Here is a 27,157-nt window from a genome sequence, read left to right as displayed (position 1 = left end):
ATCTTTATTGTGTTTAAATAAATAAATGTCTATTGATTGGTAATCCAGCTTTGCAAGTACTAATAGAGAGTCAGCCTATAATTGGGCAGTTGTGTTTTGTCAATACAACCCTTTCTCCATGCATATTCATGGATCAAACTCACGCCTGTGATCTCAACCTTATGGTTTACTGATAACCATGCACTTAACAGAAAAGTTTAACCAGAGGATGGAATCTTAAGCTTTTCTGGTTTGTGGCTGTGATATTAAATGCCAAACCCAGTCCTAAGAATCCCAAGTCACCATTCCTAATCGGGACAAAGTTCTATGGTAACACACACACACACACACACACACACACACACACACACACACAATAATACAATTGGATTTGTTGAAAAGAATGATTTCAGACAGTAGGTACTTTATTCCAGGCAAGGTAATGCCAAAGATACTGAAGATACCTTTTTAGTAGTCATTAGAGTAGGACTGAATTTATATCAGCTAATTGAAGGAAGGACTTAGGGATTCATGTGTTTATTCAGCCAGTCAATATATTTGGAGACCCTTGTGTAAACCCCATAGTGGCCCACAGATGCACAACCTTCCCCCCAGCTGACAATGCCAGTTAGATACCACGTGCCCTTGTACTTGGTGGCATGGGGCCCTCCACTGTCCCCCTTGCAGGAATCTTTTGTTCCATTCAGGAAGCCTGCACAGAACATGTTCTCGGTAATTTCAGGCGTTCGGGAGGTTCTCTTTATTTGCTCAAGACAGTCCTGGGTCTTTAACCGGGGCACGTCAATTATCATGAGCTCTAAAGAGGTGGCCCCCCGGTCCAGGAGCTGGCCCCAGCCAGACACTGAGGAAAACCTGACTTTGGCCAGATGGTCCTCAGAGAATCTCCTCTCAGGCAAACAGAGGGGCACCACGTAGTCTGTGAAGTTTACAGGCTTTTGTAGACGCATCAGGGCGATATCGTGGTTGATTTTCGATCGAATGTACCGCTCATGAATAATGATATCAGCAACTGGACTCTTCTGTTCTGTCCCTTCTTCTTTGTCTATTTCATGCTCACCTAGGAGGGAATAAAGTGAAGTATGTAGCATCTTCATGAGTTTCTCTGCCTAAAGGTCCGTATTTCTATAGCCTGACACATTCCTTACTTGCATGGGATTTAGACAGTGGTTGAATTGTAAAGGACCCTTCTCAAGAACATTAGAGTAATTTGTATATTCTCTTCTGGGAAAAGGTTGAAGACACCTTTGTGTGAATTAAGTCAATCAAATCCCCTCCTCCCCCCAAATCATTTTGTATTTACTTCCAGAACAAAGGAAGCATTTAAAAATGCTTGTTGAATGACTAATATGTAAATGCTTTACATGATTGCACATATATAACCTATATCAAATTGCTTATGATTTTAGGGAGAAGGGAGGGGAAGGAAGAAGAAAAATTTGAAATTCAAAATTTTATAGAAATGAGTGTTAAAATTGTCTTTACATATAATTGGAAAAAATAAAATACTATTTAAAAATGCTTGTTGAATTTGATTTGCATATATTTTGCATAACATTATATATGCTCAGAGGCAGTTTGGTATACTGGAGAGAGAGGTAGCTGGAGCCAGGAAGACCTAGGTTCATGTCCTGCCTCAAATATGGACTGACTGTGTGACTCAGAACAAGTCACTAGATATCTCGGTGTTCTAGGCAGCTCTCTAAGACTCTAAGTCTGCAGAGAAGTGCTGACCTACACTGACCAAAGGAGGTCCTCACTCACCCAAAGAAATCACAAGTCTGTTCCCTATCTACCTAACCCTTTACTTACATATGTACAAATCGTATTTGCCCGGTAGAATATCTTTTCTATTTGCCTAACTGTATTCTGGGCTTTTTTATATGCAGTTACAGTCAGTCTGAAGCTCAGAGGGGAATTTTGGTGCACTCTTTAAAAAAAAATCAATATCATTTTATTTTATTTTCAGTTCTAGATTTTTGTCCCTCTGCCAATCCCCTCCTCCCCTAACTGAGAAGTCAAGAAATACAAAACTCACTTGGCTCACTCTTTGCATGTGAAGTAGACAAATTTTGTCTTCAAGTCTTTCTTCATGTCTCTTTCTTTACCTCTTCCTCTGTTTACTTTAATTACTAAGCTATCAATCAGGTAATCTAATGAGCCAATCTGTGCTAACAGGATTTTATTTGTATAATGTTTATATATGTATATAAAAATTTATAATATATGCATATATACATATTTATATATGCATATAGTACTCATATGCATATGTTATACATACATATATAAATACATAAAATTGTATATATAAATAAGTTATATATGTACATGTACATATAACAATAAATGTACCTATATATGTATGCATATATATGTTGGTGTGTATACACACATATGCATATATATTATATACACTTTAGTGGTAGCCTTTGGGAGACAATGCTTTTTTAATCTAATTAAATTAAGGTTAGGTAGGAGGAAAAGAAAACTCATGGGAATTTTTTGGGGACAGGTAGTATCTTTAAGTAGCTCTGGAGTCATACAGGTAGTGAGTGTGCTATTGGTCTGCCCATTTGTATACATTTCTGCCCAAATGGCTTTCAAGTTTCTATTAGCAGCAAAAAGGAAGGGAATTTATTCTTTTTTTAAAATTAAAATTTTTTTTTTAAAATTTATTCTTAAGGGAGTAAATCTTTTTACCCCTCCAGTGAAAGTTTATTATGTACTATTGTGCTATGTATGAGAAATAACAAGCAGGATAGTTTCAGAAAAACCTGGCAAGACTTAGATGAACTGATGCAAAGGGAAGTGAGCAGAACCAGGAGAACATTGTATACAACAAGAATATTGTACAATGATCAACAGTGAATGACTTTAGGCTGAAAAATGTTATCTACCTCCAGAGAAAGAACTAATGGAGTCTTGATGCTGATTGAAGCACACTTAAAAACATTCTTAATTTTACTTTTTTTTTCCCCTTTTGGTCCGTGTTTTCTTTTGCAACAAAACTAACATGGATATGCTTTGCATGACTGCACATGGATAGTTGTTGGATTGTTTTCAGTTGCATCCTACTCTTTATTACCCCATTTGGGGTTTTCTTGGCAAAGATACTAAAGTGGTTTGCCATTTCTTCCTCCAGTTCATTTTACAGATGAGGAAACTAAGGCAAACAGAGTTAAGTGACTTGCCCAGAGTCACACAGCTAGTAAGTATCTGAGGCTAGATTTGAACTCAAGAAGATGAGTCTTCCTGATTCCAGACCCAGCACTCTATCCACTGCACCACCTAGCTGCTAGAGGGGCCTACTTTCAGTGAGATGGCATTTGGCCCTTTAAATCCTAGAAGTCCCTTTAGGGGTTGATATTGCAATAATATCTGCAATATAAGTTTCCAAGCAACTTCAGGCCAGTATTAAAGCAACCAGAGCCTCTGGCTTTCCTACAACACTGATATCCTGACCTGGTCTCCTGGCCTAGCATCCCTGGATGCTATACCTCAGGCCTCTTGGCTCTGATCCTATTGCTTGCACTTTAACCCACTTAATGCTGAACATCCTGTGTCACTGAACAAACTTAGTTCACTTCTTAGTGGTATTGACCAGAGATCTGGTCCTGGTGTTGCATAGAACACTGGGGGGGAGCTTCATATAAAATGCAGGCATCTCATTTGCTATCTACAAAATAGGGCTATTATTATTCCTCATCTACTTCATTTAAGGGATGCTATGGTAGATGTGCTATTCTTTATGTATAGTTAATTGTGTCAGGAAAATTAAAATATTATTTCTGATAACCATAACCATACTGATTCCACTTGTAATCATATCTCCCTAGTACCTAATGAAGCCAGCAAGAGATGGACAGTTCTACTGCCTGATCCATATGTTTATAAAGCAAATGCCTTTATGAAAATTATCACTAAAAGTGAATTATGTACATAATCCTATTTGTTACAGCAAACTAAAAATTAATTGTAATTTAATATTTTAAACAAAGATCTAAAAAAAATGATGGAAATACCTACCGAGTACGACTATCAAGCTTCCCCATAAATGGCGAGGTAATTTATCAAAGCAGTGAGCTGCAGAGACGACCCACATATTGGTAAGCAGAGTACCACCACATAGCAATTCATTTTTCACCAATATCAGAGCCTGCTCAAAGACCAAAAAAAAATTTTTTTTTTGAAAAGTTGTATTATTTCTCCTTACCTGGGAACCTCTAGATTGCTCTTTGAGTTTATTAGCTTTTTAAAAATGGAAAGATTGGGGCTTGATATGGCCTGTCCCCCAATCTCTATTTTGGTCCAAATTCTGTACAACATGCCTTAATTTGGCAGCAGCCCTCCTACAAGCAGCAGATATTTCTCAGAATTAAAGAATGGTCTTCTAGAAAAATGTGCTACCATGAATTAATAAAAGCAGACTGTGAAGGAAAGGAAACTCAGGATGGATGGCTAGCTATGGGTAGCTTTTATTTCAAGTGATATTGAGAATCATGTCACAGACAAGTTCTTAGAGAACTTAAGTGAGTTACAGGAAGAAATAGACAGCAAACTATACTAGTGGGGGACCTCAACCTCCCCTTCTCTGAACTATATGTAAGTCTAACTACAAAATAGACAAGAAAGAAGTTAAGGTGAATAGAATTTTAGAAAAGTTAGATATGATAGACATCTGGAGAAAATTGAATAGGAAAAGGAAAGAATATACCTTTTTCTCAGTAGTGTATGGCACCTACACAAAAATTGACCATGTATTAGGGCATAAAAATCTCAAAATCCAATGCAGAAGGGCAGAAATATCAAACTCATCCTTTTCGGATAATGATGCAATAAAAAATAAATGTAATAAAGGCCATAGAAAGATAGCTGAAAAATTAATTGGAAACTAAATAATTTAATCCCAAAGAATGAGTTGGATGCTATACCACTTGGTGCATATATGTTTAGTATTGATATTACTTCATTATCTATGGTACCTTTTAGCAAGATGTCATTTCCTTTCATGTCTCTTTTAATTAGATCTATTTTTGCTTTTGCTTTGTCTGAGACCAGTATTGCTACCCCTGCTTTTTTTACTTCAGCTAAAGAACAACAGATTCTGCTACAGCCTGTTTCTTGTAAACAACAAAGTACCCAGTAGGATTCTGGTTTTTAATCCTCTCTATCTGCTTCCATTTTATGGGAGAGTTTGTCCCACTCACATTCACAATTTGATTACTGTGCATTTCCCTTCAGCCTATTTTTCTCATTTGTACTTCTCCCCCTCCTTTCACCCTATCCCTTCTCACCAATGTTGTGCATCAGACCACTGACTCCCTTCTATCAGTCCCTCCCTTTTCTTTTTCCCTTACCCTTCTATTTCCCTATAGGGTGAGAGAGATTTCTTTGTCCAGTTGAGTATGTTATTCCCTCTTGAGCCAAATCCATGAACTTTATGAATATGATTTCATTTTATCCTTACAACAGCCCTGGTACTATTACTATTCCCTTTTTATGAATGAGGAATCTGAGGCCACAGAAACTAAGTGACTTGCCCAGGATCATACAGCTAGTAAGCATATGAAGCCAAATTTGAACTAAAATCTTCTTGAATCTAGGAAAAACACTTTAGACACTTAGCTGCCCATGTAATGGATGCTCAAATGAGCATTGAGCATTTGACTGAATGACTCATCCCTGGATGAAATGCCTGACTTTATCATAGGTCTCAGAATCATGGGCCTGAGTATAAAGAATATAGTAAACAAAGGTAGAAGAAGGGAAATAGATATGGAACATAAAATTACCAGTTAATATTGAAATGATGTAGGCAAGTGTGTTTTGGCTTGTGTGTGGGAATAAGAGTTAGAATGATGGAGATGGAAATTTACTTTACATAAGAAAGCCTTGATAAGTCAAACACCAGGGAACCTATTAGAAAAGGCTTGCAATGAGGAATGATGTACCAGATCATTGAACAAATCTTGGACTCACCTGCCATGGACATTCTCCTTTAGGACATGCATAACCACCTACAATTCTGCCTTCTGGAATACTTCCATTTCTCTTTTCCAAGACTGGTATTCTCCCACAGGGATAGTCAACTGTATGCAACAATGAACCAAGGACAAAGTAACAGTTCAGTCTTGGGGAATAGAGAACTAGGATGTCACATACTGTATTGACAACAGGCAATAGTGGAAACAGCAGTGAATTTAGAGCCAGTTGGTAATGTTCCATCCTGGCTGCACTGCTCAGAAACTGCATGATCCTGAATTCAAATCTCAGCACTTCCCTTTCTGTGGTCATGAATCCAGCTGTAGCTGGAAGGAACCTAGTCCTAGCCCTTCATTTTAAAGATGAGGAAATTGAAACCCAGTGAGGTTATGATTTGCCCAAGGTCACATTTGTTGTTGTTGTTCATTAGTTTTTGGTTGTGTCTGACTCTGTGACCTCTTTTGGGGGTCTTCTTGGCAAAGATATTGGAGTGGTTTGCCATTTCCTTCTCCAGCTCATTTTACAGATGAGGAAACTGAGGCAAACAGGGTTAAGTGACTTGCCCAGGGTCACACAGCTAGTAAGTGACTGAGCCCAGATTTGAACTCAGGAAGAGGAGTCTTCCTGACTCCAGGCCTGGCAGTCTATCCATTGTGCCACCTAACAGTCGCATGTAGTTAAGTACTATCAGCAAAAAGAATTAAGGAACATTTTTATTTACTGTTTTGATGTCCTTGAAGTCCTCAACTTACACCTCTGAATTTGGAAGTACAGGTCATCACTGATTTTCTTCCCCCTCTAATAGAATGAATGAATTGAAAGTGTTCATTATGTCCTAACTATATTAAGGCTGGGGTTACAAATACAAAAGTGAAGACAGTCCTTGCCTTATATTTTATATCTTATCTTATATTTTAATATGTCTTATAGTATATATTTTATTAATTAAATTATAAATTAAATTAAAATTTATTAATATTTTATATTATATTATGTATTATATAATATATCTTATATTTTAATGAAGGAAACAACATATATAGGGAAATGGTGGCCAGGGAGGGATATTTTGGTTTTATTTTACAGGGATAGTGAGTAGAACCATAGGGGAGCAGGAGGACAGAGCTATTTCCTCCATTGTGCTTGAGGAAAGGGCAACAGGTGATATCACCAAGGATTTGTGGAGGGAGGAGGAGAAAGAGCTGGAGCCATTCCTGTGGCATCACTCCTGTTGGAGCCATCCTCCTGATGCTAGAGCTGGCTATGTTCTGATAGCTTTAACAGGCACAATGCTGGTAGAAATGTATTGGGACTACAGTTGAATTTTTTCAGTAGAACCAAGCCAGGGGTGGGAGATGGGGTAAAGAAACCAGTAAGGGACAGATGGGCAGGGTTCCACTCTCTAATCCCTGAGTCTGGACCCTGGCATTTTTTTTTCCTGGGAAAACTATTCCTTTTTCTAGGCTTGAAACTTTGGTAAAAAGTTGTTTTTAAGTTATGTAAAAATCTGAGAATTGAACAATACTTGATCCATATAATCAATAGTGTAATAAAATTATTTTGCTGTTTTGATGGATTGGTTTGTCCTTTCATCTCATCAATGAAGGTCTTTGAGTGATTTGTGTTCCAAACCTTTTGCTTGGAACTTAGACCATATATTTCCCCTTAGATACAATGTTAGGTGTGGAGGCTAGACAAATTTAATATACCAAAATGCCAACTTAACCTACAATGTAGTTGAAATAGTAGTTCTAATTATTTATTTATAGCATGTCATAATTATTCATAACAAAATATAATACCACTTATAGTTAGCATTTTAAGATTTACAAAGTAAAGATGTATATACACATATATATGTATATGTATATATGTATATATGTATGTGTATGTGTGTGTGTATGTATATATGTATATGTATATGTATATGTATATGTATATGTATATGTATATGTATATGTGTATGTATATGTATATGTATATGTATATATATATATCCCCACTCACAATGGCAGTGGCGTATGGTTTTAGGGTTATCAGTGCAGTACTGGTGACAGTCCCCGTTGTTAAATTCGCAGATAAGCAAGCTATCTGTGTCTGAGAACATGAAGGGAATATGTGAGTTCAGCACACTACTTTGGGTCAAGGAGAGCCAGTCTTGGTCACTTCTAAATCTTTTGTGGCAAAGGGAACAAGGATTTCCCTTTAGGGAGCTGCTTCACTGTTGTTATCCTTGAGAATTTGCTGACTACAACCAGGGATATGCTGGAGCCAGTTCGTGTTGATCCTGACTGCAGCCCTGTAAAGTAGGTGCTATTTTTACCTTAATTTTACAGATGAGGAAACTGAAGCTGGGAGAGGTTAAGTGTCTTGCTCCAGGTCACTCAGCTAGTAAATATCTGTGGCAGAATTTGAACTTGGGATTTCCTGATGCCAAGTCCAACGCTGTTCACTTTGCCACCTGACTGCTGACTTTTAGTAGTGGCCCTCGGTCCTTCTGAGTCCTAGCTCTAATGAGCTGAATCCCTGCCCCTTTTTATTTGGGGGAGAGGAGACAAAAGGCAGATCACTTGAAGCCTGGGTGATGTTCTGACAAGTGGGGAGCTCTCATAGCATCACAATAAGTGGGGAATTGACTTAACACAGCAGAAGAATGCTCAGGGAGCTGGTCTCCCTATGGTGATAGGATGAGTCAGATATCAAGAAGGCATGACAGCTGTACCTCAAAAGTCTAGTCATCCTAAGTCCCAAACTTCAGTCAAGACGAAAGCCAAGTAATGAAAAACTGGGAGGTGGGTCAACCTCAGAGTCAGAAGGTCCTGGATTCAAATCTTGCCTCTGACACATAGTGACTGTGTGACCCTGAGCGAGTCACTTAATACCCCTAGGCAACTCTCTAAAATCACCTGCAGTCTGTTGACAGTTTTAGCTCCCTTTCAGATTTTCAGCCCCAAAGACTTGGTCATTCCTATGTTCTAACAGAAAAAAAGGACTGTGGTCAATGCCTGCTCATAAGAGGCATGTGATTTAGTGAACAGATGCCAGGCAGAAACAATTCACTGAGGAGGGGTTTCTGGTGAGACTGAAAGTGATTTCATACCTACTGGATTGCAGGATACTCCATCTGGGTCTAGAGCATAGCCCCGCTCACAATGGCAGTGGCGTATGGTTTTAGGGTTATCAGTGCAGTACTGGTGACAGTCCCCGTTGTTAAATTCGCAGATAAGCAAGCTATCTGTGTCTGAGAACATGAAGGGAATATGTGAGTTCAGCACACACTTTGTGTCAAGGAGAGCCAGTCTTGGTCACTTCTAAATCTTTTGTGGCAAAGGGAACATGGATTTCCCTTTAGGGAGCTGCTTCACTGTTGTTATCCTTGAGAATTTGCTGACTACAACCAGGGGTATGCTGGAGCCAGTTCGTAGGAGCTGGCAAGAGCTGGTTGTTAAATTTTCATTGTGAGCATTTATATGTCAGAAACCAGCGAAGGTGACTCATCAGGTCTTGATTTATTCTGTTTGTTTAGAATTAAGAAAGTAACGGATAAAATGTTAATAATGCAAAATAAACTTAGCTCACTTAAAGTGTGTTCTACATATGTTTTCCCTAGCCCACCCCCTCCAACAAACCCAGCCGGTTGTTAAATATTTACAAACACACTTGCAACCTACAACTATCTGGATTGATAAGACCCAGGCAAGATCTGGACACATGAATATTAAGATGACTAGAGAGAACTCAAAATAGTTCCCTAGCATGACAGCACAGTTAGAAAGGGGTGTGATGCTGGGGAGCCAGTGCAGTGTGCCACAGCTTACACACAAGAACCTCTCTAATAGGCAAATGGTTCCCTGAATGTTCTGGTTTGACCGAAGGATTCAAGATACTCCTTAGTGCGAAAATAGCCTATACGGTTATCCCTTCCACATCATGTCTTTCCCTGTCACAGTTTCAATACATTGCTGGTAGGCACAAGAAATTAAATGGGAATTTTTGGGAGTTTTGCAGAAGCTGCAGACTAATGAAGGCTAGCAGATGACATAGAACCTATGACCAAATACTTATCACAAATTTTATAATAAGGTACTGTAAACACCCCATAAAAGGAAAAGAAAAAAAATTTAGAGTTCTTCTCTAGTACAAAGGGAGAGCCAAAAATTTTTATGTGGATTTTCCAGATCCCAGGGTGTGGAGAGGTATATATACGCTATACCCCAATCCCTCTCAATGTGGAAGGGATAACTGTATAGAAAAAGGGTCCAGATAAATCAGAGACCTAAATAAGTGAGATCCGGATCAATGAAGTTGTTCTATAATAATGTCCCCTTCTCTTGATGATAATAATAAAAATAATACTATTATACATTCTACATATAATACTATAATACAATAGCTGATGTTTAGGTAGTACTTTAGATACCTCATTTGATCCCTATAACTAAACTTTGGGGTAGGTAAGACAGTTATTAATTTCCCCATTTAACAGATGAGGAAATTGAGGCTTAGAGGGGTTAAATCATGTATCTGTTGTCATCCATTCAGTTAAAAGATTCAAACCCAAATCTCACCTGGCTCTTAAATCAAAGCCTCTTTCTGCTATGCCACATTGTTTTGACAGAACAAATGGGGAACAATTGTTTGTTCCAATAGCGTCTCAGAAGAGGAAATTCCTATCCTGTCTGGTGGGGGCCAATAGGATATTTGTCCTACCCCTGTCTCATCATGGTCGCTCTCTAAGAGCAACATTCTAAGGGACGGTATTCATGTTCTGTGAAGAAGGAAGAGCATATTATAGTATGCCTCTAGAGGAGTCAATGGTTTAGGGTAATAATGCCTGACTTGTTTCACAGTTCCTGCCCTCAAACTTCTCAGGGCAGAAGCAGATGTAGGATTGGAATTCGTCAGCACAGGTCCCTCCATTCTGGCAGGGATTTGAAGCACATTGGTTGTCATCTGTAGAAACAGGGAGCATGAGAAAATTTGAGTTGAGGAGAGGAGGTTGTAGGTAAAATGAAGACGTAAGCTACAAAGATATTCCGTTGGCCAACTTACCACTGTAATGAATCCAAAATTGTTTCTGAGAAAAGAAGAAGAGATCCCTTGTAAGAGAGAGGTCCACTGGATATTAAGTATTCATTGTTTTCACACAGTGAAATGCTTAGTCTGGCAATGTGAGTTCTTGTTCACATTGGCTGCCATAGAGACTTAGGCATAATCTTTGACACACTTATTCTTTTTTCCTGGCTCACAGAAGTGGAAGTGTGTGTGTGTGTGTGTGTGTGTGTGTGTGTGTGTGTGTGTGTGTGTAGAGAAAGTGGCTAAGTACACAGTGCCTTCTACAAAGTAGACACTTAATAAGGGTTTATTAAATTAGATTGAATTCTCTTCTTGAGTCCTTGAAGGCCACATGCTAATGGAAAGAGGAAGGGCTGAACAGTGCTCTCTACAAAGTAGATGCTTAGTAGGGGTTTATTAAATTGGATTGAATTCTCCCCAGAATCCTTGATAGCCATAAGAGGCAACATATACTAATGGAAAAAGAAGGGCTGGACAATCCTAACTCTGTCTCTAAGGAGCTGGGAGACATTGCATCACTGTATGACTTGATGTTTGTCAGCCTCACCTATGAAATAAAAATATTGCTCCCCCCATCCTTAAGGATTACTAAACGTATCACAGAATTCCAGAATCCTGGAATCAAAAGGAATCTTAGAGGTCATCTAGTCTGGTGCCTGCCCAATGCATGAATTCTGTTTATAATACCCTTAAATAAGTGACTAATCTCACCTCTTTGAGCCTCTCTAGTGATGGGGACGTCACTATCACACCAAGCAGCTCATTCCATTTTGTAATAGCTCTAATTATTAGGAAATTTCCCCTTACGTTGAACACAAATCTACCTTCTAATAGCTTTCAGCTGTTGGTTCTAGTTCCTCTGAGTCAACTAGGCATAGCAAAGATACTAATGAAATCATAGATATAAAAATGTTTGAAAAAAAAAGTAAGAACATATATACATATATGCATATGCAAAGGATTATCATCATAAAGGCCTAGAAAAGGAAACTGTTTCTTCCTTTACAGAATCACTTTATGTATGAATAAACCGGGTATGGCATAAAGCACAGCTGATGAAGGAACAAACCTAATAAGGATAACAAGCAACGAGACAGTACTGATTTCTAATTAATTAATTAATAATTTTCTTTAAAAACATTCCTTAGTGCAATTTTTCATAAACTTATTTTGCCAGAGATCAACATGACTGTTTTTGGGTACAACTCAGCAGATGGTGGCATGCTAACATTTAGGAGATTCTTATATATTTATTAAAGAATAATTACGAGAAAGTCTGCTGACCCATTATAGACATATTATAACATGTGTAAGTATTATTAATATAACACCCTTTAAAAACAGTCTATTTTTCCACTACCAAAAGGATACCAAACTGTAGATCACTATTAATATTCCTAGCAAGCAGGGAGATAGGTTTATGAAATTTACCCAAGGAAGACAAATTCTAAGAATGCTGAATGAACTACCAACATTTCGGTTTGGGGACTCTGCAGTTAACTGGTAGTGGCACTACCACATCTTGCTACTGGATCTCACAGGTTTACTCTCACTCCCCACCAAACATCAAAGAAAAGGTTCATTTTCCTTGAGGAACAAAGGTGCATTCTAAAATATAAATTTGTCAGAAAAATGAAGGAGAAAATAATCTTGAAAAATTGTAAATGATGGTGAAAGTGTAACAGTAGACAAAAATAGTTCCTTTGAATTTAATTTCCTCATAAAATTTTCTCCCAAAGAGAAGTCCCCTGGGGCTGATCTACTTCTAAGACTGGAAAATTCTGGTTACCCCAGGCCCTTTTGCTAAGTCAATACTTCTCCCCACTGCATCCTTTTTAAAGCTTTTATTTAGTATTTAATTTTTCCTCAGTTACATATAAAAACAATTTTAAACCTTCATTTTTAAATTTGAGTTCCAAATTCTCTCCCTTCCACCTTCCCCTGCCCTGCATTGAAAAGGCAAGCAATTCCATATAGGTTATACATGTGTAGTCATGCGAAACATATTCATGATAATCATGTTGTGAAAGAAAACATACACAAGAAAAAAAAACTCGAGAAAAATAAAGTTAAAAAAGTACTCTTCAACTGATATTCAGATGCCAACAGTTATTTCTTTGGGAATGGGTAGCATTTTTCATCACAAGTCCTTCAAAATTGTCTTGGATCATTGTATTATTGACAATAGCTAGGTCATTCATAGTTGATCATTGTACAGTGTTGCTGTTACTTTGTACACAGTACATTTCACTTTGTATCACCTCATTAAAGTCTTTCCAGTTTTTTTCTGAGAGCATCCTGCTCATCATTTCTTATAGTGCAATAGTATTCCATCATAATTACATACTACAACTTGTCCAGCCATTCCCCAGTTGATGGGCATCCTCTCAACTTCTAATTCTTTACCCCCCAGAAAAGAGTGGCTATAAATATTTTTGTACATATAGGTCCTTTTCCTTTTTTTTTTTTAATCTCTTTTGGGATACAGACCTAGTACTAGTATTGCTAGGTCAAAGGGTATGCGTGGTTTTGTGGCCCTTTGGGCATAGTTCCAAATTGCTCTACAAAATGGTTGAATGAATCCACAACACCAACAGTGCATTAAAGTCTCATTTTTCGCACATCCCCTCCAACATTTGTCATTTACCTTTTCTGTCCTATTAGACAATCTAATAGGTATGAGGTAGTACCTCAGAATTGTTTTAATTTGCATTTCTCCAATCAATAGTGAATTAGAGTATTTCTTTTTAATATGGCTATAGATAGTTTTGATTACTTCATCTGAAAACTGATATCTTTTGAGCGTTTCTCAATTGGGGAATGGCTCTTATTTTTATAAATTTGATTCAGTTCTCTGTATGTTTGAGAAATGAGGCCTTTATCAGAGCAACTTACTTCAAGATTTTTTTCCACACTTACTATTGCTAACTGAATTTCCCTCCCTCGTTTATTCTATTCTCTCTCTCCTTTTACCCTGTCTCTCCTTAAAAGTGTTTTGCTTCTGACTACCCCTCCCCCAATCTGCCCTCTCTCTTTTATCACCCTCCCCCCTTCTCTTATCCCATTCTCCTCCTACTTTCCTGTAGGGTAATTAAGATAGACTTTTATACCCAATTGAGTGTGTATGTTATCCCCTATTTGAGCCAATTCTGATGAAAGTAAGGTTCACTCCCCCTTCCCCTCCCGCCTCTTCCCCTGCAGAAGTTTTTTCTTTCCTCTTTTATGTGAGATAATTTATCCCATTCTACCTCTCCCTGTCTATTTCTCCCAGCACATTCCTCTTTCACCCCTTATTTTTATTTTTTAGATATCATCCTTTCATATTCAACTCGCACCTGTGCCCTCTGTCTATATATGCTCCTTCTGCCCTCATAATGAGAAGGGTCTTGTGAGTTACAAATACATGTTTTCCTCTCCATTGCATCTAACTCATTTTTCATGTGTACCCAGAATCCTTTGTGCTTGCCTTTGGTGACACTTATTATTTTGTGTCTGTGGTCTTGCAGTGTGGTATCACATTTGGTAAAGCAAAATGTGCTCCCATTTATGACCAAGTAAAACATAGTGACCCCTTGGGAAGAAAAAATGATACCACTAAGGTAGAGTTAGTTAAGCTAGACAGATATTAAATGTTCTTTTCTGTTCTGGTATCTAGACACGGAGGGCTGGAATGTTAATCAAAATATCATGAATACCAACTTCTGGCATTTACACATCTTAAACTAAACAAAAGAGAAAAGCAAAAAAAAAGCATAAAAATAAACTAATTTAGGCAGAATGGCCATTCACTTACGGTCCTTTCATTGCTCTTGAAGATTTCTCTGGCTTCCTCAAATGAACATTTTTCTTCAATACATTCTCTCTCCAGAGAGCCTGATCTCAACTCTTCAAGGAAAGAGTTAGCTCTTCTTTCTCTTTTCAAGACATTGTTGGCTTCTTCCTGATTTAGGAAGACTGAGAGATGAAAATCCTAAGAATGGTTTGCCTCCTTATTACACCAAAGTGCTGAAGAAATTTATTGAGGGTGTATATAATAAGTAATCATTATTTTTAAAAAATTCAATCTAATCCAGTCCAATAAACACTTATTAAGCACCTACTATGTGCCAGGTGCTGTGCTAAGCACTGGGGATACAATTAATAAAAAGAAAGACAGTGACTGCCCTCCAGGAGCTTATATTCTAAGAGAGGAGATAATATAGAAAGCAGGGCAGAAAGTGTGTGTGTGTGTGTGTGTGTGTGTGTGTGTGTGTGTGTGTGTGTGTGTGTGTGTGTGTAGACACCAGGGGTACCCAGTATGGAGGTATCTTGTTCCATGGGTTTGAAAAAGCCAGGCAGGGCAGTAGATGCAGAGTAGAGTGAACCCCAAAGTCCAGTTACCGCCCTCTATAAAGGAAAGCATTTGGAAGAGTTTGGTACTCCATCCTCCAGTTCTCCAATCAGAGGGGAGAGCAGGCCAAGGAAATGAATGAATGAAAACTAAAGAGAGTTTCTAATTCCACTGAGTTCAGCATGTGACATAGGGGGAGTCACTTGACCTTTCTAAGCCTCAGTTTCTAAAAATTTTTTTCCAAAACAAAAGAAGAGAACAAGCATTTATATGGCACCCATACTGTGCTAAGCAAATATTATTTCATTTGAGCCTTACAACAACCCTGTGAAGTAGGTACTCTTATTAGCCCCATTTTACAGTTGAGTTAACTGAGGCAAACACAGGGTAAGTGACTTGCCCAGAGTCACACAGCTAGTAAATGTCTAAGGCTGGATTAGATCTCAGGTCTTCCTGACTCCAGGTCCAGTGCTTTATCCACTACATACATCACTTAGTTGCTTTACATTCCCTGTCTCATAGAGTTATTGTGAGGAAAGCACTATATAAATGCAAGCCCCAAAGAGCTATATAAATGTGAAACATTATTGTCATAGCTCTCTTCCTAAACACTCAAAAGATTCATTGGTGTTTTAAGTGAGTACAACTCATGTCAGTTTTGTTCCCTGCTTAGTCTGTGTTGACTCGGGATTAGAGGTAAGGGTTAGCTTTCCTCAGAATTGTAAAGAAGGCTTTGTTTGCTTTTCACCTCCCTTTATCACTCCAGCTAGATACTCTTAAGTTCCCTTGGCTAGCCAGGGCCTAACTCTGCAAATGAAGGCCCACATTTTCACAATCTTTTCAATCACTCAATCAATCAATATAATCAACGTTGATTATATAATTCCTATGTCTAAGGCATCATGCTAAGCAGTATTCATCATGGCGTAAAGGAGAGAATGTTGGATTTGGTATCAGGAAGCCCTGAGTTTGAATTCTGCCTAAGACACTTATTACCTGGGCAATTTACTCAACACCTTTGGGCCTCAACTTCCTCATCTGCAAACTGAGAGGGTTTACACTTGATGACCCTGAAGCTTTAAAGCCATTATCCTATGCAATAGAAACACTAGCAGAGCTCTTCTGTATTGTATTTAGCTGTTGCTCTTCCAGTTTTATCTATGACACTCGACCTATTCTGGCTTAGCATGGTCATACACCAAGCTTTCTACATGTTTGTTTTTCCTTGTTTATTGTTTTTTTTAAGGTGTTACTTCTTATCATCTTACATCTTATTCTCTAATATTTTGCCTTTTTTTAAAAAGTGAGACAATTGGCGTCAAGTGACTTGCCCAGGGTCACATAGCTAGTATGTCTCAAGTGTCTGAGGCCAGATTTGAACTCAGGTCCTCCTGACTCCAAGGCTGGTGCTCTATCCACTGTGCGATCTAGCTTCCCCTAGTATTTTGCAAATGAACTTGAACTCTAAGCTGTGTTGCTTTTGACTGTTTTGCTTGACATAGCAATGTGAGATAAAGTTGGAAAAATTGTTTGAGGCATGGGTAGGATGTTTCTTAGAGCAAAGCACATCATTTGGCCAAGTGTACTAGAGAGATTCTCTACTTTCATTAAAATTTATTGCCTCTCTTGCTTGTTTTCTTGCTAATTCATGTGCTTCCTGACATATAATGGTAGAATGAGATTGTGTTTTCTTCTGGTCTTGCTAACTAGACTGAATGCTCTCTGAGGATAAAGGACCAAAAGTCTTCTTTAGAGTTACAGATCATTCTAATATTCTAATATGTTTTCCATAATTGCACATGTATAACCTGCTTGCCATCTCAGGGAAGAGAAAGAGAGGGAGAAAATTTGGAAATCAAAACGTTAAAAAAGAAGAATATTAAAATTGTCTTTACATATCATTGGGAAAAATAAAATGTTATTTAAAAATAGAATTATAGGTCATTAGAGGAGGAGGAGACAATCTTAGAGATCATCAAGTTGAAGTCTCTAATTTTACAGACAAGAAAGTAAAGGCACAGAAAGGTAAATGAAATAACTTGACTTAGGTCACCCTATTCATAGTAAGACCTGGGCTAGAACTCAAACCACTGATAGCCCATCTAGTGCTATTTGTGCTACACTTTTTGTCCTTATAGTACCCAGCTCAGTGCTCAGCAAAGAGAAGGTGATCAGTAGATACTTGTTGACTAATTAACTTGCTAACCTTGATAAGACAGGTTGAATATAGCTTCTACCTAGGAATGCTGTGATTGGAGAAGTAGTAGAGAAAAGTTTGGTGTTTGCTGTTTTCAAGGGAAGTGGAGTTTGAGGCATTAACTTCACCACAGGAAATAAATGCTCCATTTATCACCTGTTAGCATACCTACAAAATAAAGGTGTGTTGGAAAGTGAGCCAGAGTGGATGGAGACTTAATCTCAGAGTCAGAAAGATGTAGGTTCAAGTCCCACCTTCTCTCCACATACTGGCTTTTTAAAAAAGTAATATTTTATTTCCCCTCCAGCTACATGTAAGGACAATTGATATTTATTTAAAATTTTTTTCAGTTCTAAATTTTCTCTGCCTTCCTCACCTCCTCCCTCACTGAGACAATAAGCAATTTAATATAGGTTATACATGTGCAATCATGTAAAACATATTCCCACATCTGTCATGTTGTGAAAGAAGATACACACCCAAAGGGGAAAAAAATGAAAAAATACAAAAAGGGAAAAATAGTATGCTTTGATCTGCATTCAGACTCCATCAATTCTTTCTTTTGAAGTGGATAACATTTTTCATCATGAGTCTTTTGGAATTGTCTTAGATCATTGTATTGCTGAGAATAGCTAAGTCATTCACAGTTTATCATCATACAGTTTTGCTTTTATGGTATACAATGTTCTCTTGGTTCTGCTCATTTCAGTTTGTGTCAGTTCATATAAGTCTGTCCTACATAACTGGTTTTTGGGACTTTGGGTAAGTCATTGAACTTCAGGACACCAGGCAGCTTTCTAAATCTCTGAGTTGGAGAGAAAAGGCTGACCTGCATTGTAGTAGGACTTTACTCATCTGAAAGTTTCCTACATACATGAAATCACAGATCTAGTCACTACAGAGAAAGTGCTTTGTAAACCTTAAGGTTGGGTTCTTATTCCTGTAGTTTCTCTTAATGAAATTTAAAGAAAAACAAAAATCAATATCTCAAGAAACAGAGAAAGTGCTTTGTAAACCTTAAGGTTGGGTTATTATTCCTGTAGTTTCTCTTAATGAAATTAAAAGAAAAATAAAAACCAGTATCTCAAGAAATCAAGTATGCTGGGTTATTTCCTGGCCAGGTTATTTCCATGGGCAGTCACTCAGCATTGAAGAATCCTGTTTTCTTCCCAGATTTCGTGATGAAAGATCAGGAGCACAGTAAGGGGTCTATCTATTTGTTCCCTGTTATATGTTTGTCAGCTTAGGACTGACTTCTCAGTTTTGGAGTACATGACATTTAAAAAAAAGGCGCTGGAACTGATGACTTTTTGTTATTGTTGTTGCAGGTTTATTCTGCTTTCTCGTTGAAAAGTTTCCACAAATTAAAAGAGATGTCATGTATGCTAGCTAGTCCACTAAAAGCATCATGTAGAGTTAGAGTTAAAAGGGAAAAAAAGCACACCATTTGGGGCTGTTTGTTTTTCCTTTCAGGGTACATTTGGATCCGCATTCCTGTAAGCAAATGTTCCTGGTGGGTTGACATCAATACACAGAATAAAGATTAACTTTTGGGAGGTGCTAAGGGACGGACGCCCAGAATTTGCTTCTCATGGTGGGCTCTCCTTCATTCAATCATTATATGGCAAGCAGAGAAAGAAAAAGTGTGTTAGTAACAATTATATATATCCCCCAACATACCTGTGGCCAGAGAGTGGTGAAACACAAGTATAAAGCTGAGAAATTGGACCATGTAGGATCTGGAAACCATGATGAAGATCTCAATGTTAGTCTCCTAACAATCTGTTGACATTCCAGGCAGAACTGTTGGGCCAAAGTTCTCTACTTCAAAGGGTGTGTGTGTGTGTGTGTGTGTGTGTGTGTGTGTGTGTGTGTAAGTGTGGGGTAGGGGACTATCAGAGAGATGGGAGAGCTTTACAAACACAGAATTGGAAGCTGCACTTATGAGAATGCTTATCAACATTCTTTTAAGATATTGAGTAGCTTAATTCTAACAGTTTCTTCAAAGTGGTAAAGAGATCTTAATAAAATTACGTGGTGATGTTATACTCTAACATTAATTTAAAGGTACAAACATCAATCAGTATTTTTCTTTTTTTTAGAATACTTAAGAAGGATTTTATTTTATTTTTTTAAATTTTTGGTTTTTAAAATTTTTATTAATTTATTTTGATTTATCAACAATTACTTCCATATGCTTTTGAGTTTAAAATTTTTCTCCCCCTTCCTCCCCAACCCCCTTCCCAAGACAGCACACAATCTGATATAGGCAATATGTTTACATTCCTATTAAACATTTTCACATTAGTGATGTAAGTGAAAATTAAAACCAATAGAAGGAACCATCAGAAAGGAAACAAAACTCATCAGAAGAGAAAAAAATAGCAATTCAACTTCCGTAGTTCTTTCTTTGGATATGGATAGCATTTTCCATCATGAGGCCTCTGGAGATGTCTTAGATCCTTGCATTGTTGGGAAAGGTTAAGTTTATTAATATTAGTCATCGCACAATGTGGCTGTTATTGTGTACAACATTCTCTTGGTTCTGCTCACTTCACTCAGCATTAGACCATATAACTCTTTCCAGGTTTTTCTGAAGTCAGCCTGTTCATTATTTCTTATAGCACAATAGTATTCCATTATATTCATATACCACAACTTGCTCAGCCATTCCCCAGTTAATAGGCATCCTCTCAATTTCCAATTCTTTGCCACCACAAAAAGAGCTGCTATGAATATTTTTGTACATGTGGGTCCTTTTCCCATTTGTATGATCTCTTTGGGATATAGCCCTAGAAGTGCTATTGCTGGATCATAGGGTATGCACATTTTTGTAGCCCTTTGGGCATAGTTCCAAATTGTTCTCCAAAATGGTTGAATCATTTCACAACTCCACCAACAATGCATTAGTGTCCCACATCTTCTCCAACATTTATCATTTTCCTGTTTTGCCATCTTGGCCAATCTGATACGTGTGATGTGGTACCTCAGAGTAGTTTTGATTTGCATTTCTCTTGTTAGTGATTTAAAGGATTCTTTCATCTGTAAATACTTTGTGAATTCTTTTGAGAACTGTTTGTTTATATTCTTTGGCCACTAATAATAATAATAATAATAACCACTGGGGAATGTCTATCAGTCATATACTTGTATGTATGCATATGTGTATGTACATATATTTGTTTCTATATCTATGTAGTTTTAACATCTTGGACAGCAAGCCCTTACTAGAGAAATTTGATGCAAAGGTTTTTTTCTCATTCAGTCACTTTTCTTCTTATCTTAGTGTATGTATATTGTTTATGCAAAATTTTTTTGGTTTCATGTAATCAAAATTATCTATTTTATCTTTAATTACCTTTTTTTCTTGTTTGGTTAAGAATACATCTCTTACCCATGGCTGTGAGATGCATATGATCATCTTCATTTCTAATTTTTCTATAACATGATCTTTAACATTAAGATCATGTATCCATTTAGAAAGTATTGTAGAATATGATATGAAGTGTTAGTCTAAGCATCATTTCTATCAGATTGTTTTCCAGTTTCCCCAGCAGTTTTTTTTTTATAAAATGAGGATTTTTTTCATCGGTAATTGCTTTTTTCTACTTTATCAAACATTGGCTTATTGAGTTTCACTATTTCTAATTTTTCCCTGTCTAGTCTATTCCATTGATCTGTCTCTCTATTCTTTAACCAATAGCAAATGGTTTTGATGACTGCTACTTTATAATATAGTGTGAGATCTAGAAGTGCTATACTTCCTTTGTCCCTACCTCTTTTTTATAATTTCCTTTAATATTCTAGAGCTTTTGTTTTTCCAAATCAGTTTGGTTATTATTTTGTCAAGTTATAATATATCCCCTTGGTAATTTGATTGGCATAATATTAAAAGTGTACATTAACACTTGAAAACATAGGAATAAACAGAGGCTTTCTTAAAAATAAGTAGTATCTATCAAAGAACAAGCATGATCTATAATGGGGATAAATTGTAATGGGATAGAAGCCTTCCCAATGAAATCAAGAGTGAAACAAAGATGCTCATTATTGCCACTGTTATTCAATATTGTATTAAAAATGCTAGCTACAGCAATAAGACAAGACAAAGAAATGGAAGGAATAAGAATAAGCAATGAGGAAACAAAACTATCACTCTTTGCAGATAATATGATAGAGAACCCAAGAGAATCATCTAAAAAGCTAGCTGAAACAATTAACAACTTTAGGAAAGTTGTAGGATATAAGATAAACCAATATAAATCATTAACATTTTTATATATTACAAACAAAACACAACAGGAAAAGATAGAGAAATTCTATTCAAAATAACTGCATATAAGCATGTTGATGGCAGTGACATTGTCTTGTACCTCTGTTTCCCCAGTGCCTATCAACTGTTCCCTGCAATAGTAAGTATTATATAAATTAATGTTTGTCAAAATATTAACTGTACATTTTTTGTTGAAGTACTTGAAGATGCTTGAAGTTTGTGCTACTAAATACTTTTTAACAGTTTGTCTTTTCTTTAAAAATCTTATTTATGTTTTTAATTTGTACTCTGCAGAAAGGATTGAATAAAGGTAAATTTCAGTGGTGAAAAAAATAAAATAACTGCAGACAGTATAAAATACTTGGGAGTCTACCTACCAAGACAAATCCAGGACTTTGTAAACATAATTACAGAACACTTTTCATACAAATAAAGACAGATCTAAACAACTGTAGAAATATTAATTGTTCATGGGTGGGCTGAGCCAATAAAATAAAAATGACACTTCTACCTAAATTAATTTACTTATTCAGTGCCATACCAATCAGTTACCAAAGAATTGTTTTGTAGAACTAGAAAAAATAATAATATTTATGTGGAAGAACAAAAGGTCAAGAATATTGAGGAAATCAATGTAAAAAAATGCAAAGGAAGATGGCCTAGCAGTACCAGATTTTAAACTATATTACAAAGTAGTAATCATCAAAATCTGGTACTGACTAAGAAATAGAGTAGTGGCTCAGTGGAATAGATTAGGTATACAATGTACAGTAATAAGTGACCTAGTATTTGACAAGCCTGAAGATCTATTCTTCTGGAGCAAAACTTATTATTTGACAGTAATTGCTGGGGAAACTGGAAAGCAGTCTGGCAGAAATATGGCAGAGATGGATATCTCACACACCAAAAAGAGGTCAAAATATGAGTTAGATATAAAAGAGTGATATAAGCAAATTAGGGAAGCAAGGAAAATTTTGCTTGTCAGGTCTGTGGATATAGTAAGAGTTTATTACCAAAACAAGAAATAGGATCATGGACAATAAAATGGATAATTTTGATTATACGAAATGAATTTTTTTTTTGCACAAACACAACCAATGCAGTTAATTAAAAGGAAAGCAGGAAACTGGGGGAAGGGGGGTGGAATACAACAATTTTCTCTGATAAAGTTCTCATTTCTCAAATACATAGGAAACTGAGCCAAATTTACAAAAATAAGAGCCATTCCCCAGTTGATAAATGGTCAAAGGATATAACAGGTAGTTTTCATAAGAAATTAAAGCTATCTATAATCATATAAAAATACTCTAAATCACTGTTGATTAGAGAAAGGCAAATTAAAACAACTCTGAGGTATTACCTCACACCTATCAGATTGGCTAACGTAACAAAAAAAGGCAAATGATAAATGCTGAGGAAGGAATGTGAAAAAATAGGGACACTAATGCATTGTTGATGGAGTCTAACTATTGTGAAGAACAGTTTGGAACTATGCTCAAAGGGCTATAAAAGTGTACATACCCTTTGACCCAGTAATATCACTACCAGGTCTATATCCCGAAGAGATCAAAGGAAAAGGACCATTGTGTACAAAAATATGTGTAGTGGCTCTTTTTGTGGTGGTAAAGAATTGAAAATTGAGGAGATGCCCATCAGTTGGAGAATGATTGAACAAGTTGTCATATATGGTTGTGACAGAATACTATAGTGATATAAGAAATGATGAAGGGGATGGTTTCAGAAATACCTGGGAAGACTTATGTGAACTGATACAAAATGAAGTGAACAGAACCAGGAGAACATTGTACACAGTAACAGTAATGTAAGAACAATCAACTATGAAAGACTTAGCTTCTCAAGGCAATGATCTGAGATAATTCCAAAAGATCCATGATGAAAAATGCAATCCACCTCCAGAGAGAGAACTGACAAATTCTGAGTACAGTTTGAAACATAACATAACTTTTTTCCCTTTATTTTTTTCACTTTTTGAGGGAGCAACATGGTTAATATGAAAATGTTTTGCATAACTTTACATGTATAATAAATATCATATTGCTTTGTCAAAGGGTGGGGGAGGAACTGGAGGGAGGAAGAGAATTTGGAACTTAAAATTAAAAAAATGTTAAAAATAAATAAGTAAAGGTTCAAGACGAAAACTGTAAATTAACTCTGGTAGTATCAAAATTTTTATTATGTTGGCTCGGACTTGCCATGAACATTGAATATTTCTCCAGCTATTTAAGTTCTTTATTTTCTTGAGGAACACTTTGAAACTCAATCTATACAAGTCTTTTGTGTGCCTTCTGTATTTTGTAGTTATTTGGAATGTGATTTCTCTTTCTATTATTGCTTCTTGCATTTTGATATTACTAAATATAAATGCTGTTGTTTTTTAAGGGTTTATTTGTAGCCTGCAACATTGCCGAAGCTAATAATTGTCTCAATTAGCATCTTTGCTGATTCTCTAGTATTTTCCAAGTATACCATCATATCAGCAGAAAGGGATAGTTTAATCTCATCTTTGCCTATCTTTATGACTTTATTTTTTTCTCTCATCTTATTGCCTTTGCTAGCAATTCTAGAAGCATATCAAATAATAGTAGCAAAGTAGTCGTCTTTGCTTCATTTCCATATTTACTGGAAAAGGTTCTAGCGTATCCCCATTGTATGTGATGCTTGCTTTTGATTTTAGAAAAATGCTTTTTTATGAAGCTAAACAAAAGGTCCTGCCCCCAACCTCCACATATGGCCCTCACTATGCAGACCACCTCTGACCTATAATTTCTTCCTGATCACCTTCCTTCCCCATTTGCCTCAAAATTTCCTCTCTGGGTACATGCCCATCCACTTTCCCAGGTTCCCTCCCACTTTCCCCCAGGAATTTTAACTCCCCCTTCCTCCCAAGGCAAGCACCAACTCTTCAGACACCCAGCACAAAGTCCCCATCACCTTTCATAGAACATCTCTCTTTAGCCATAATGACATTCATAAATGGAAATTCCCAACAACAAAACAAGATGTCCTTTCCCCATGTTGTTAGTCCTTCCCCCCCCCCCCGCCCCATTCCCTTCAGGCTCTTCTCTTTCTGAGAGACCACAAGAATCATTTTCCTCTCATTGCTAGCTCTTGATTTTACCTGGGAACATCACACACTTTTTTCCATTTTCTTCCTCCCCATCCCCACTTCCATCTGCCATTCTATTTTGTAATGTAGTCCCACAAAAAACAAACAAAAAGCTCCAAAAAACCCAACACTGATTCATTTGTTGATGGAGTAGCCATAATGCTCTAGACCTACCTCTCTACCATTACTTCCGTCTGACTTCTGCCTTCACCCCATCTCCTTGTGTACATTTAGAAAAAAGTCTCTCTGCTGTCACTCTGCTGCTGTCCTAGTCTATTATATTTGTTCATCCCTCCTGCATTTCTCCTGCCTGGGTTGTTCGAGAAACAAATAATCTCTTTAGATTTGGTTTTCTTTCTAAGAATGTCTTGAACACTTCCTTATTATTGAATCTCTATCTTTTCTTTTTTCATTTATAGTTGAGCTTAGATTTGCAGAGTGGATCACCCTTGGGCTAAATCCTGACTTCCATGGCTCTTCAGAACACATTATTCCATTCCTGTCTGCATTTTTGGGTGGGTGTAGAATACTCATGTTATTTAAAGTTCCTTTCTCCTTTGTATTTGAAGGTCTTTCTCTTGGTCACTTATAGAATTTGTTGTTTCTGAATTGAATTGTTAAATTTAACCACCGTGTGTCTCAAAGTTTGCTGTCTTATTGGCTTTCTTTTTCTTTATAGAGATGGTCTGTAGGTTCCTTCAACTGGTATTTTATTTCCTGTGTTTAGGAATTCTGGGAAGTTTTCTGGTATTAATATTTTCTTGCATTGTTCACTTTTTTTGACTTGTCATGTTTTTGAAGGAGACCTATAATTTTTAGGTTGCCTATGTGTTCAATATCAATATGTTTTGCTTGAGTAGAGAGCAAGTTTTCTTTTAATATTATTGCTTTTTGCTTCCCTTCTAGATTGTCAATTATTTCTGTGTACTTATATTCCCAATTAGCTGTCCTCTTTTGTTTCTTTGGTGAGTCTTTCCGTCAAAGATTCAAGTTTTTCTATTCTGTCAATTATTTCTTCTGGGCAGGCCATAAATTCTGCTCTTATAATTTTCATTTCTTTTTTAAACCACTTGAGAACAGTGTGTTGTAGTCTTGCATTCTTTTCAAAACTACAGGGTCATCTGTCTCATCAAGTGTTGAGTCATTTTCTTTTGTTCTATTTATTAATAGATGCCGGAACTTATTTACAAGATATGGAGGCCACATTTCCTTCTATGGTTAACATATTCCCTGTTGATTTTTCTGCTTACACTTGAGTTTAGGTTTTGGGTTTTCTTCCTCCTGATATCTCTGACAATTTCAGTCTTTCCCCACCCTTTATTTTTCCCCATTGCTCATTTATGACTCTCCCTTCTGAGGATGTTTTCCCTGGGAGGCTGAATGTCAGCATATCTCAGCTTTCTCCTCAGGTGACTCAGGAGAGACAGAACTGACCGGAGATGAATGCTGGGCTCTTTTACTCAGGCTTACTGGCAGTGCTGCACAGCCCTCTCTTCCAAATCCCTAGCATAGTGTCCTGTCTTCTTTTCTCTGTTTCTCAGTTCTCTGGCCTGGCAGTTCAAGGCACTGCAATCTGAGATGATTTCTGTCACTTGAGGTTTGGATCTCTGAGACTCTGGGAGAAGTGGAGATTTGGGGTATGGGGTTGAGTTCTATTTCACACTCAGACACATGTCTTGCCCCTTGTCCTCTGTTCCTCTGCTCTTTCAGAGATCTTTTGAAGCTATGGAGGCCTCAGCAAATTACGGCACTTTGAAACTTGGATCTCCAAGCCCTGGAAAGGAGGAGAGACCAGGGTGTGGGTTGTTACCCCTGCCTTTTTTATTTCAGCTGAAATATATTAGATTCTGCTCCAGTCCTTTATTTTACCTCTCTCTCTGTGTTTCTGTTTCAAGTGTGTCTTTTGTACCAACATATTGTTGGATTCTGGTTTCTTATCTATTCTGCTCTCTTCTTCCATTTTATGGGTTAGCTCATCCCATTCACATTCACATGGTTACTAACAGTATTTCCTTCCATCTTATTTTCTTTGTTTATCCTTCTCTCTCTTTTTATCTTGTCCTTCCTCAAGTCTATTTTGCTTCTAAGCATTTCCTCCCTTAATTCACCCTCCTTTTTATTGCTTCCTCCACCCCCACCCCACCCCATCTCTTATTCCCTTCTCTTCCTACT

The 27,157-nt window shown here is 37.1% G+C and overlaps 1 protein-coding gene across 1 annotated transcript; it reads right to left on the bottom strand.

Annotated features, from left to right (window-relative positions):
- Positions 1-383: 383 nt before the first annotated feature.
- Positions 384-19,396, bottom strand: F7 (coagulation factor VII). Its single transcript, XM_020965158.2, has 8 exons — positions 19,266-19,396; positions 14,852-15,012; positions 11,035-11,059; positions 10,822-10,935; positions 9,083-9,223; positions 5,980-6,089; positions 4,027-4,156; positions 384-1,057 (listed from the first exon to the last, which is right to left on the bottom strand). The coding sequence occupies exons 1-8, from the start codon at positions 19,333-19,335 to the stop codon at positions 501-503; spliced, it is 1,308 nt and encodes a 435-aa protein (XP_020820817.1). The 5' UTR covers positions 19,336-19,396; the 3' UTR covers positions 384-500.
- Positions 19,397-27,157: the final 7,761 nt, after the last annotated feature.

The sequence above is a fragment of the Phascolarctos cinereus genome, unplaced genomic scaffold (assembly GCF_003287225.1).
Source record: "Phascolarctos cinereus isolate Bilbo 61053 unplaced genomic scaffold, phaCin_HiC Scaffold_7;HRSCAF=346, whole genome shotgun sequence".
NCBI classification, from domain to species: Eukaryota; Metazoa; Chordata; class Mammalia; order Diprotodontia; family Phascolarctidae; genus Phascolarctos; species Phascolarctos cinereus.
This window is presented reverse-complemented; position numbering and strand designations above follow the sequence as displayed.

Bases quoted from the DNA above. Each gene is read 5' to 3' on its own strand.
- F7 (XM_020965158.2), bottom strand. From the start codon at position 19,335: ATGGTTTCCAGATCCTACATGGTCCAATTTCTCAGCTTTATACTTGTG. The intron at 11,060-14,851 runs GTAAGTGAATGG...TTCTTTTCTCAG, and splicing joins TCAAGAGCAATGAAAGGACC to AAACAATTTTGGATTCATTA. The intron at 6,090-9,082 runs GTATGAAATCAC...TGTTGCATACAG, and splicing joins AGTATCCTGCAATCCAGTAG to TTGACTATCCCTGTGGGAGA.